This window comes from Protopterus annectens, chromosome 7.part0 (assembly GCF_019279795.1).
Source record: "Protopterus annectens isolate FY-2018-M chromosome 7.part0, PAN1.0, whole genome shotgun sequence".
In the NCBI taxonomy this organism is placed as follows: domain Eukaryota; kingdom Metazoa; phylum Chordata; order Ceratodontiformes; family Protopteridae; genus Protopterus; species Protopterus annectens.
The window spans coordinates 1,350,257,033-1,350,270,531 of record NC_056739.1 but is presented as its reverse complement, the minus strand read 5'-3'; the positions used below and the strand labels follow the sequence as shown (position 1 = coordinate 1,350,270,531).

At 41.1% G+C, this 13,499-nt stretch overlaps 1 protein-coding gene across 2 annotated transcripts in view; it reads left to right on the top strand.

Moving 5' to 3' along the window:
• Positions 1–13,499, top strand: part of SUCLG2 (succinate-CoA ligase GDP-forming subunit beta) — a 1,759,444-nt gene that overhangs the window by 1,110,980 nt on the left and 634,965 nt on the right. For both annotated transcript variants that reach the window (XM_044077963.1, XM_044077964.1), the window contains exon 9: positions 11,975–12,117. In XM_044077963.1, the coding sequence (XP_043933898.1) occupies positions 11,975–12,117 (143 nt within the window). The remainder of the gene's footprint in view (positions 1–11,974; positions 12,118–13,499) is intronic.

The window sequence follows — 13,499 nt, the reverse complement described above, 5'->3', positions numbered from 1 at the left end:
GAGAAGTATTTGATGGTTAACCATATCAAAAGCTTTAGCTAGGTCAATGAACAGAGCAGAGGAGAGCATGTTATTGTTATGATGTTTATTAATGCAGTCTGTAAAGGATAGGAGAGCAGTGGTGGTACTGTGGAATGGTCTAAAACCATGTGTTGACAGTCATCTAGAAGGTTATTTTGGAGAATGTGATCAAGTAATTGTTGATGGATGCATTTTTCCATGATTTTGGCTAGTGGTGATAGTAGGGCTATAGGCCGAAAGTTAGGGAGTTCAGTTGAGTTACCACCCTTGTGAAGTGGGATTATGTGAGAGATTTTCCAGAGTGAAGGAGTGGAGCCTTCATTTATGGTTCTATTGATTAGGATAGAAATGGGATAGGCAAGAACATTTGCAGCAGTTTGAAGGTATTCAGGTGGTAGGAGATCAACTGAGGGAGTACAAGGTTTAAGTTTATGAAGTAGAGTATAGATGAGGGATGTAGGAATAGGTTTTAAGTGAAAGGTAGATGGTAGGGTTGTTAGGGAGGATGAGAGGGTAGAGTTAACAGGTGGTAAGGTGTTAGCTAGAGATTGGACAGTTTCAGCAAAAAAGGTATTGAAAGCATCAACAATCTGGTTTGGAGAGTTTAGAGAGAGACCAGATGGGGTTGGTGTTTTGGAGTGGCCTGGATGTAAAAGTTTATTTATGCCTGACCAGAAGGTTTGGGGTTGATTATGGTGCTTTTTCTGGAGTTTAAAGAAATAGTTTTTTTTTATCCTGAACTATTGATTTTTTGGTGACATTTCTTAGCTGTCTAAAGTATTGCTGATCAACTGGGTCTTTAGTGTTTCTCCATTTGGACCAGATTTTATTTCTTTGTAGGATTTGTTGTCTGGTTTCTTTAGTAAGCCATGGGGCTGCTTTGCTTCTAGTTCTTATAGAGCGTGAGGGGGCATGGAATTCAAGAATTTGTAGGAATTTGGAGTTAAAATAGGATACTGCTTCATCAAGTGACAGGTGCCTTAAGGATGACCAGTCACAGGCTTGAAGTTCTGCTTGAAAGGTTGCTGGATCAAAAATGTTTTTGTTGCGGGTGATTTTAAAGTTAGTTTGGTTTGGGATAAAGGATTTTTGTCTAGATAAATAGGTAAGTGAATGGTCACTAATATCATCAGGAAGGATACCTACTTTGTAAGAGAGAGGGTGGCTGTAATTAAGATCCAGTCTAATATACTTTCTTTGCAGCTGGGTTTATGAATTCTAGTGGGGGGAGGTAATAGTTTGGGAGAAGCCATAAAGGTTTATATGGGTTGTGGGTTTATGAGTGATACAGGTGTTCCAGTCTATATTAAAGTCCCCAAGTATAATGGTTTCCTGAGGGAAGGATGTAGAAAGCCAGCAGAGGATACTTTCTGAGATGCTGATGTTATTGCCTGGGGGTAGGTAGGAACATATTATGTGTATAGATTTAGTAGTATTGAGCTAGAGCTTGGAGATAAGAATTTCCACATTAGTATCTAGAGGTGGTTGTACTAATAAAGAAGTGATCTGTAAATGAGATTTGTGCAGTATTGCTACCCCACCACTCTTTTTGGTAGTTCGGTCTAATCTCAAGATATTATAACCAGGTGGGAGTATTTCATTGTCTTTTGTAACAGGTTTAAGCCAGGTTTCTGTTAAGCATAAGATATCAAAAAGTGTGTATCTAGTAGTGAGTGCAGTTGGCTTACTTTATTGTTAACACTCCTTATATTGAGATGACCTATGAGTAGAGAATTTTGGGTTATACAGGGAGTGAAGGGGGAGAGGGGTGTGTCAGGGTGTTGCTATTTGGTCCAAGGTTGGGATGAATGTCCTCATGAAGGAGAGGATGTCTATAGGGACTATATGGATGTTTCACTAGTTTACTGCAATTAAGTTGTGATTTCCTATATTGTGTGAATGTAAAATGGGCTACTCTGTGGTATTTAGGTGATAGGTTGAGGTGGATGTTATGTTAGAATGGCTTTGGAATTCACACTCATTTATTAGTAATGTTTGTTTTAGAGGTTGGTGAGATGACATGAATTGTAGGTTTTCATAAAAGGTAGGGGTATAGAAAGGATAGATAGTAATGAAAGTAGGAGAGGTAGTTTCATGCATGTGAGTGTATAAGTTAAGGGCATGGTGTAGGAGATTATAGAATGTAGTTAGGAATTAGGAGGTAGGAGTAGAGAGAGTGTATAGTATAGAAATATGTAAGAGGTAATTGAGAGTAATTGTCAGTATGGGAGTGGGTGTGTAGATGGTAGGTCTGCAATGAGTTGTGGATAGCTATTGGATAGGAAGGAGGGGGTGTGGCTTTGTAAGTGTAAGAATAGGACCACTGGGGGTGGGAATTGGGGGTAGGGTAGGGGAGCGGAGTGAGCCCGCAGGGCGAACGGAGCAGGTTAGAGCAGGTAAGTGATAGTCTACAGAGACAATCAGAGAGCAGCAGATTCCTGAGGCATGTTAAGTATATCCAGGTAAATAGAGTGTGGTAAAGCAGGTGAGAGGTAGAGAATGTTGGTGGAGTAGAAGGAAGAAAAAAAGTATAGCTAGATAGTGGGAAGAGAAAAGGTAGCAGCAGAGTGATACAGCAAGGAGATTAGCAATTAGTCAAGGGATGAGAGCTGAAAAAGTATTCAGAGCAGATATTTGGGAAGATGGAGAATTGAGGTATAACCCTAGACTGGATTAAGGTGCCACTTTTGAGCCAGCAAGTTCTTCGTCTGCAACACTGCATCTGGGAAACAGTCATTCTCTTGTCCATAACTTTTGCTAGAAGGGTTTCTGAATTCTAGGCTGTGATGTCTTCTTTCCCCTTCATGGTTTTCCACAGGGATAGGGTATCTTTACACAGTAACCCCTCCTTTATGCCCAAGATGGTAAATGAGTTGTCACTCAATCAGCCCATCAGTCTTCCCACCTTTTTCCCTTCTCCTCAATCTTTTAGTGAGAGGATCCTTCACACCTTGGATGTGCACATGTATTACTTGGATAAAACCAAACCAGTTAAAAAAAATCAGCCGAGGTCCCTGGGCAAGCCTGTTTCCAAGGAGACTATTTCCACTTGGTTTTCTAAAACTATTTCTTTTTGTTATGTGTGACATGGGAAGAACCTCCCCTCACCTTTTAGTGCACATTCCACCAGACCTGTGCCTTCCTCTGGTGCCCAGTTCTATCTTGAAAGCAGCTGCCTGTTCTTCTGCACATACCTTCACAAAATGCTACAAGTTGGATGGCATTTTCTGGTCTTGCTAGGGCTGTTTTGCAGGGGCTTGTGGACAGTGCTTCTGCTGTTCCACCCAATTATTCTTCTGCATGAGCTTTGGTATTCTCCCTCATGTTATGAATACTGCAACATATGAATAGAAGGACACAAAATAATTGTGTAAAATCTTACCATAACCATAGATGTCATTCTCTTCTATATGTTGCAGTATTATCCCCCCCACTCCGCCTTCTCCCTGATGCTTGCCTGGCTTCTGCTGGCGTGTTCCCTCACCTAGGATCAGGGTGGTACTTTTTTGCGGCATTCAGTTCTGAGATCTAGTACGTGCCAACATCCACTTTATACCTGACATCATTTTATGACCGATGCAGGCTTGTACTCTGCGGCATCGCACATACCTTACAAGAACATAAGACTTTTCTATACTGGCTGGACATTCGTGTCAGCCAGTGGTGGACTCCCTCATGTTATGAATACTGCAACATATAGAAGACAAGAACATCTATGGTTATGGTAAGATTTTGCACAACTATTCTTTATGTGCTTGGTGAAGTTTATTTTTTATTAGAGTCCTAGGTCTACAGTATGATTGCTTCATTGGTATATCTTATTATTTGGGTTTAAACCATATTGACTGTACAGGTTTTGTTTATCATGTTGACTGGGAAATCCTAATGTCTCATTGTTTTTGCAAAACTTTGAATATGTGTTTTTCGTATGTGCCCGTGTTGTGATATTCTGCTGTCACCCTAATGTTACGGACATCAGGCTTATTATAAGCTGGGTGTTTTCACAGAATGGCCTGGCTGTTCATTGATGCCGTTTTGTCACTCTAGCTACTGGAGTTTGACATTGCTGATCTGAATGCATCAGGAAAAAGTTAAAAATGCAAAATGTCAGAGGACATTCAGAAGAGATGTAACTGGAACAACCATATGTGTCTAGGGAGTCATTAAAATATATGCTATGGGCCTCCTATAAATTAAGTTAAGGTATGGGGTTAGTGGAGAGACTGGTTTTACTAAGTCTTTTTTATTGTTTTTTTTCTTTGCTCTTTTTACCAGTTTTTGATAGTTTATTGCAATTCCTATTGCACAAATGTGTAATACCTTGTTCCATACTATTTTAAACCAGCTTAATAGGTTGGACTATACTACTATTGCTAGACTAAGTTATGGCTGATTGATTAAACTAGACTTGTTTGAGGATACTTTTCATGGGGCAGAAGTACATAGCTGCACTACTTTTAACTTTTTTTTACTTTTTAACTCTGCCATACATCTCAATTATCCAGATGTTCTTCATCTCACATTGCTGCAGTCCTTACACTTGGGTAGTCCGCTGTCCTCGGTCGGCCCGAATATCAAAGCATTAGGCTGACGTCGGTCAAGGCGCTTAAGACTGACATCAGGACGTCAGGGTACAAATGCGCATGACCGACGTCATATCCTCAGTCTTTTTTGCCGCATGGTCCGATGCAGAAGCAGCGTTGCAAGTGCCGTTCGGCGTTCTGAAATTTTTCGAATTCGGAGTTTCAGACCGAGTCAAAGTTGGCTAAGTACCCTGTTGGGGAATATTTTAGTTTTTTCTTGCCTCAGTGGTTTACCGGATGTCAGAAAAAGTGAATAACTGTATTTCTTGTGGGAAGCAGATACCGCATAGAGATTATCATACTTTGTGTATTCCTTGTTTGGGGCCTGAGCACGACGTTGTTGGGTGTCACTTTTGTGCTAGGTTTAATAAGCGCACTATTAAGCGGAGGTTAGATTGTGCCAGGTTGGTCTTCGGGAAGCGGTGCAATTACAATATGCCGTCGGATGCTCCGCCCGCTTCTTCGAAGAAGCGCAAAGACAAAGCAGCTAAACCCAGGCAAGAAGAGTCGTCCGTACCGGACGCCGGTTCTTTAGGCGTCGGTGGAACCGGTGGTTCCACCGAGGCTTCTCTGGAGTCCCAGGGAGAGACTTTGATTTTGCAGGATGTGGCCTCTCAGGAGGCAGGTCAGGCTGAAGGGGCTTCTCAGGTTACTATACTCCCCTCCCTTCCTAGGGTGGTTAGGCCCTCTCCTTCTGTTTCCAAGGCTTCTCCCAGAGGCAGGCCAGGTTTAGCTTCTGTTGGTGTCACTCCTAGTTCTTCAGGATCTGTGCCCAAGAAGCACATGCTCAAAATGGCAGAAGATTTAATTACTTTGATTAGAGGCTCTTTGCCCCCTCCTGATAAGAGGCCTAGGGTGGAACCAGAGTTGGGGAGTTTTGAGCAGGTTTCGGATGTTTCAGAGTCTTGACTGAAGACTTGCAGGAGTATCCTCGTTATTGTGATTCTGATGTGGATGATTCTACTCCTTCTGCTGCTCCTCCAGAGGATTTTTCTTTTCAGAGACTCTTCATTCTATGAGGAACATTTTAAGTGGGAAGGTCAGGACTTCTCTGATTCCAGGAAAAGGCTTAGGGAATTTTTGCTTTTACCCCAGCATAGGCCTTTGGCTATTCCTCCTGTTCTGGATGTTGTGGAAGATGTGTTTGCGGAGGCTTCACTTAATCCTGATTCTTTGCCTCCTGCTCCTGTTAAGCCGGATAGGTATTACAGGGTGCCTGAAGCTCATAAATATCTGTATAAGAGTCCTAGGGCTGACCCAGAAACAGTTAGTCAGGGACCTAAGGGTGTCAAGGCCTCTGTGGTAAAAATCCGGTTCCTCCAGATAAAGAGGCCAGAGCTTTAGATAGATGGGGAAAGAAAGTCTATACTTCTTCCACCTTAGCTATGAGGGCTTTGAATTGCCAGTTTCACATGTTGAAATATCAAAACTATCTTCTTTCTCAATTGAAGTCTAAGGTAGATGCTCTGGCGGAAGGCATTGAGTGTAAAGAATTGCAAGATTTGGTACATGTTTCTGAACAGGTGGGTAAGCATTCTTTGCAATGTGGATTTGATGCTGTACAGGCCTCGTCTAGGGTGGCTGCCACTGGGTCAGTTCTTCGCAGGCACGCCTGGCTGAGGGATCAGAATTTATCTGACCATGTTAAAACAAGGATTTTAGATGCTCCTTTACAGTCTGATGTATTGTTTGGTTCTCCTGTGGAGGCAGTTTTAAAGAAAATGGAGGACAAGGCTAAGTCTATGCAGACTGTTAAAGATTTTTTGCAAGTTCAGCCACCGAAGTTTAGTAGGAATTGGCCTGCTAAGGGGTGGACGTACCCTTCTTATGATTCACAGTCTAGGGGAAGATCTAGACGTGGTAGGGTAGAGCTCAGGGCTCTTTCAGACCTAGAACAGGGAGTTCACCTGCACAGTCTTCGGGTGAGGGCAGGGGCCAGTCCTTTCGTAAACAGGCCCAATGACCTACCTTTTCAGCTGCCAGAGCCTTCTTGTCTGGCAGCACCTTTGGGAGGAAGGTTGGCACTCTTCAAAGAAAATTGGAATTTGATTACCCAGGACAAATGGGTATTGGATATTATGCACCAAGGTTACAGGTTTTATTTCCATACATTGCCTCCTTTCAATGGCATGCCAGACGTTCCTCCTCAGCAAAGAATAGAGGCTCAAAAACAGATTTCTCTGCTGCTGCAAATAGGGGCCATACAGCCGGTCCCTCTGCCAGAAGTAGGCCTGGGATTTTATTCACGCCTGTTCCTAGTACCAAAGAAGGGGAACACGTGGAGACCAATTTTGGATTTGTCTATCCTCAACACTTATCTGGACATTCCCAAGTTCAAAATGTTGACGTTACAACAGCTTTTACCTCTGCTGGGCAAAGATCACTGGATGGTGACTCTGGATCTCAAGGAAGCTTACCTCCATGTTCCTATCAGGCTAAGTTGCAGGAAGTATCTGCATTTTCAAGCTGGGACTTCTCATTATCAGTTCTCTGCATTGCCCTTTGGCTTATCTACTGCGCCCAGAGTGTTCACAAAGGTTCTGGCTCCAGTGATAGCTTTCTTCAGGCTAAAAGGAATACAGATTTATCCTTATTTGGACGATTGCCTGATTCTGGCCAAAGGAAGGGACGAGCTTCTTCATCATTTACAATATGTGATAGCAGTGCTAAGATGCCTGGGGTATTCTGTGAATGAAATAAAGTCCAGTCTAGTACCCTCTCAGGACATGTGCTTTCTGGGTGTGAGACTGAATACAGCATCCCAGATGGCCTTTTTGACCCCGGACAAACAAAAGAATCTTTCACTTTACTTCCATCAATTGTCTCATCTGTCCAGGCTGACTGCAAGGACAGTCCTTCAAGCCTTGGGGTTCATGGCATCTTGTATTCTGGTGCTTCCCAATGCCAAACTACATATGAGGAAGCTACAATGGTATCTCAAAAATGTATGGACTCAGCAGTGCCAAGATATGGACACTGTCATTCAGATAATACCTTGCATTCAAAAGGAATTTTTGTGGTGGGCTCAGGAATGTCACCTAAACAAGGGACTCTCTGTGACCCGGCCAGAGGCGAGTCAGATTCTAACGACAGATGCCTCAGACAAAGCTTGGGGAGCTCATCTAAATGGAAAGTGGATACAAGACACGTGGCCTGCCAGACTACAACATCTGCATATCAACTTGAAGGAGATGTTAGCAGTCCAATTTGCATTAATAGCTTTCAAGGATTTACTTCTTCCAGGGCAGGTGTTGGTTCTAACAGACAACACAACTGTCATGTGGTACATCAACAAGCAAGGGGGAACACATTCTTATCCTCTATGCAGGCAAGCAATGATTTTGTGGGAGACTGCTCTCAGTTTACAACTCAATCTTCAGGCAAGGTTTCTGCCGGGAGCACAGAACTCCTTAGCAGACGTGTTGAGCAGACGAATTATGGATCCCCACGAGTGGAAATTGGATCCTCATGTATTTCAGAAATTGACAGTGTCATGGGGAACTCCAGACATAGATCTGTTCGCTTCTCCACTAAACCACCAACTGCCAAAGTTTTGCACGAAAAGGTTTCATCCCACAGCTTGGAAAGTGGATGCTCTTTCTTTCAATTGGAGCAATCTTCATGTGTATGCCTTTCCACCTCTGCCTCTCCTCCCAAAGGTACTCCTAAAGGTCAGACAGGACAAGCCAAAGATGATTCTAATAGCTCCAGATTGGCCTCGACAGCACTGGTACCCATTACTGAGAAGTCTGGTTCGGGAGCCTCCATGGCCTTTGCCTTCGATTCCACACCTGCTGACTCAATGTCAAACTTCACTCTCTTCACCTAACAGCCTGGCATATTCTGTTTTAAACCCTGGAGGGTCTCAGCTTCCGCAGCAAGTTTTGAATGTTATTTTGGAGGCCAGAAGGCCTAGTACAAGGAAAGTATACGCAGATAAATGGAAGAGATTTTTATTTTGGAGTGCAGCAAAGGAATTTGATGTTGCTAAGCCTAATTTAAGTGTGGCTCTTCAATATCTTGCTGAGTTACTGGACAAAGGGTTGTCCTTCTCTTCTATTAAGATTCATGCTGCAGCAATTTCTGCTCACTATGACTGTGATCCACCTTTGTTTTCTCATCCTTTGTTTAAGCAATTCCTTAGAGGGGCAAAGAATATAAGACCCCACGTAGAGCTCCTACTCCTGCTTGGGATCTCAATTTTGTGTTGGAGAAACTCACTCTACAACCTTTTGAGCCTGCAGCTACTGCTGAGTTGAAATATTTATCATGGAAGACTGCTTTTTTGTTGGCCATTACCTCTGCGAGAAGGGTTTCTGAATTACAGGCCCTTATGGCAGTTGAGCCTTTCTTAATTTTCCATAAGGATAGGGTATCTTTACGTACTAATCCTTCCTTTATGCCTAAGGTGGTTTCTAGTGTGGCTTTAAACCAAACTATTCATTTGCCTACTTTTTATGCAAACCCCAAAATAAAGGGGAAAAGATTTTGCACACCTTGGATATACACAGGCAGTTGCGATATTATTTGAGCAGAACTAAAGGGTTCAGGCAGTCTCAGCAGTTGTTTGTTTCTTTTGCTTTGGGTTCTCAGGGCAAGCCTGTGTCAAAACAAACTATTTCTAAGTGGATTGGGTTTTGTATTGCTTTCTGTTATTCCCATCATGGTAAGGAAGTTCCAGCTGGGATTAGGCCTCATTCCACTAGAGCTACTGCCACATCTACAGCTTTTTTAAGGGGGGTGGCAACTAAAGATATTTTGGAGGCAGCTACTTGGAGTTCAGTGCATACTTTCTCTAAGCATTACCACCTTCCACTTTACTCTAAATTTGGGGCTGGGTTTGCCACTGCTATTTTACAGGGCATTTTGGCAGCTCCTACTACTTTATAGTTTTGCCATCCTCCCTTACCTCTGCTTTGGGATTCTACCCAAGTGTAAGGACTGCAGCAATGTGAGATGAAGAACATAGTACAGTTTTGTACCTACCATAAATGTAGATGTTCGAAGATCCACATTGCTGCAGTCCAATCCCTCCCTCCTTCCCCTCTGTTGTTAGAGGCGGTTGTGTGGTTTGGGTTGTAAATATTGTGCATATTGTATATATATTGTTCATATGATTAATGCAAGGGTGGTTGGTTGTTTTTTGCTGTCTTTTGGTTTTGACCTTTCTGTTTAGGGTCTTCTGACATCTGGGGCAAGAAAAGACTGAGGATATGACGTCGGTCATGCGCATTTGTACCCTGACGTCCTGATGTCAGTCTTAAGCGCCTTGACCGACGTCAGCCTAATGCTTTGATATTCGGGCCGACCGAGGACAGCGGACTACCCAAGTGTAAGGACTGCAGCAATGTGGATCTTCGAACATCTACATTTATGGTAGGTACAAAACTGTACTATTCTTTGCAGAATATCCAGATTTTTCATTTTTGCATGTGTGTTTTCTGGAACATTACTGAAAACTAAAGACACTTAAATAATGACAGATATTTGAAATTCAGTCTTCATATCCTTCAGAAAATATACACTAATGCAAAATCTGTTCTAGCAACTTTCTAGGTTTATATTTAAAGTCTGTCCCTGATTTTGGGCCGCCTTTTCCCCAATTATTGTTACGTTTCTCTAGATTTCTTGCGCTAAGAGGTTGAGATGTATGAACTTGGCTACCTAATAAAACTGAATTTATTTTCCATCTCCCAAACAAAACTGAGTAATGTATAGGGTGCTACCCCAAAGCTATATTTTACTTGTTACAGAGACCATTATTGGAGAAGGTAATATGTTGACGGTATAAAAGCAGATCTTTGAGATATTTTGTCACTGTAACCAAAACGCTACCCTGACATTATACCTTTTGTAGAGACTTTTCCTGGTCCCCCATTTTATGCAGACATTTCCTTGATCAAGAATATGCATTATATTGTTTGTAATGAGCCATATACAATATGAAGAAAGTTTAAACTCTCTTTACAGAATGTTACTAGTTTGAAGTTTTTTTGTATTGCATTTTTGGATTCTTCTATTTCATTTATTTATCCTTACAAGGTTTATAGTAATGGCTAATTTTTCTCGACTGTAGAATGAAACTTCAGCAGTGTCTTTTTGGTATAGTCTTTGTACATAGTTTATACTTATTTGCAAAGTACTTAATAAGAAATATTTACATTGGGCAGATTCAGGAGTCGTCTATACTGTGAAAACATGCAAATTTATTGTATTTGTACTTAAAATTAACATATCCCCTTTCAGGACATATTTTACAGCTAATGTTTGCAAGGATTACTGTTTATAAAGACAGATGCACATTTCTTTCTCAAACTTAGGCATGTATGTGTTTACACTTTATGTGTGTATATATTTGTGTGTTTGTGTTTTATATAAATGTATAGGTATTTAGAAAATCAATACAGTCTTGTGCCATTTACTGTTATTTTACTTTTTATAAAAAATGGAAATATGTAGTATACCTTACTAACTGAGTTGCAAATTCTTTTGTCATCCATTCCTTAAATACTGAAGGACTGACATTCATCTTTAGAGTTATTCTTGGGACTTGGGAGTGTACTCCTGCACCTTTACTTTTATTTTGCTGTTACTCTTTTTCTGTTCTAAGCTACCTTCTTTCAGAGATGGATATATCTATTGTTAAACACGGGCCCAGTCTGCCTGAGTTGGTGTAACTCGAGTAGGTGTAAAAGATCCCACGACTGCTATTGAGAAGATTAGGAAAAGTTCCTTGATGCTCTGGCCAAATTTTGTGTAGTAGCAGAAATACCGCCCCTGGTCTCCCTAGAAAGGAGGCCACTAGCCTAGTTGGGACTAACCTGGTCGACAAAGGTAAATAAAAATAAAAGTTTACAGTGCAAAACATTATTGCTTATTCATAAACTTTTTTTTCTCGTGATTTTACTTAAGTAAGGGTTATTTGTGTGTTGCATACAACCTTTCATGTCAGTGAGTTAAGGCTTCAACAGAAACTCATGCCAGTGCCCACTTAGGTAGGTATGTTTGTCTCTTTGTGTATATAGAGATGACGATACTCTACTACTTTTTTAAATGCAAGCCAGGAGAAGTACAGTAGAGTAAGTGAACTCTAATGTTAAAATGTCCTATTACATTGACTGTGCATCTCAAAGGTTTATTGTTGTGTTAAGTATGTTTGTTCACAGCTGTAATTTCCTGAGCATGTAAAAACTTGCCTTTGGTAAGGTAATCAGCAACAAAGACATCACTTGTACTGTTCAAAAGTTGTATGCTGTAGACAACGCTGAGATCATGAAGTCGATCTACAACAGAGCAAACTATATGTCATATAACCTCAGTTGTACTAGAATCTGACCCACTACATTTGTTTTTTCTTTTGTGGTCTTCAGTAAATGGTGCTGGTCTTGCTATGGCAACCTGTGACATCATTGATCTTCATGGAGGAAAACCTGCCAATTTCTTGGACCTGGGAGGAGGTGTACAGGAATCACAAGTATATCAGGCATTCAAACTTCTCAATGCAGATCCAAAGGTAATTGATGAGGGTTTACAGTCCATTGTTACATTTTGCGGGGCAAAAGTTGGTTTTATGTGCAAGACAGTTTCTATACAGTCCATTGTTACATTTTGCGGGGCAAAAGTTGGTTTTATGTGCAAGACAGTTTCTAGTATTATTCATAATGGCTTTGTGTAGCTGGACACATTCAAGTTTTTCAGTGTTGGATCAGTGACTTCAGCAGTTTGCAAGTAGCACGGGTAGCCCCTTTTACTTAGACCAAACTTTGAGATATCAGACTTTTTTTCTCCAGCAAAATATTTGTAGAGACCAAACTTTGAGATATCGGACTTTTTTTCTCCAGCAAAATAATTGTAGAGACTACAGCACTGACAACAAATACGTTGATTGTTCACCAGCAACTGTTAGTGTAGCACTGTCTGTTCACCAGCAACTGTTAGTGAAGCACTGTCTGTGTTTTCCCAAATTTTCCAAAAATACACACACACTTTATTGCCCTTAACATCCGTCAAGTAGTATGTCCTGTGCGCCTCCCACATTATACAATATTGACTCTGAAGTTGATGCAGTTCATACAAAACTGAAAACTCCAGTCTACACCAGCTTCACATTGTTGCACTGATTAGTATACTGATGGAAAAACAGTGCTGTGTTGGTGCACTAGTCAGCCTAATGAGCTGTTACTCTGCCTGTCTTAACTTACTTTGAAGACATCAGGCACTGCTGAATGGTTGTATTACCTAATGGTTTGCTTTTTTTTTTTTTTTTTTTGCATGGATTTTATTTCACAGTAGGGTTAACCTATTTAAATAGTTCCATTTGCTGACTCCGGTGCAGTTGGTGTTATAGCTTGTATCACTGTGGGTGACCCATGATAAGACCACCATCCATAAACACTGAGGTCTTTCATGGCTCTCTGTATTTTAGAAAACAATTCTGTGATCTGGCAGTTTAGTTCAAGTGCGTAGAGAAATATCTATTGGCAGTTTATTATGGACAGCAGGTCCTGTGCATTTTGTTTTTGTATATTAAGTTGAATTTCACTTTAGTATTTACTGCAAGTACTGAAAGGAGTGAGATTTTTGATTACAACACCAGACCTTTATAAATGCTTTTTTAATGTAGTGTATGTGGCTATGAATTTTTTTTTGTGAATGTATGATGGGAAATAACTGTGTGAGGCAGTACTCATCTTTTCATTTTCATCTTTGTACAAATGTTAGCAAATTGATAAAATAAGAATTAAAAGATGTTATTACAGTGATGTCTTTTTCAAGATTTACAGGGCAGCAGACTAGCCTAGCGGTCCTGCTGTTTGGACATTTTCTGTACTAACGCAGTATTTATTGGACACTGTGTTGCTGGATATGTCAGTCATTAACCAAAATTTTGCGCGT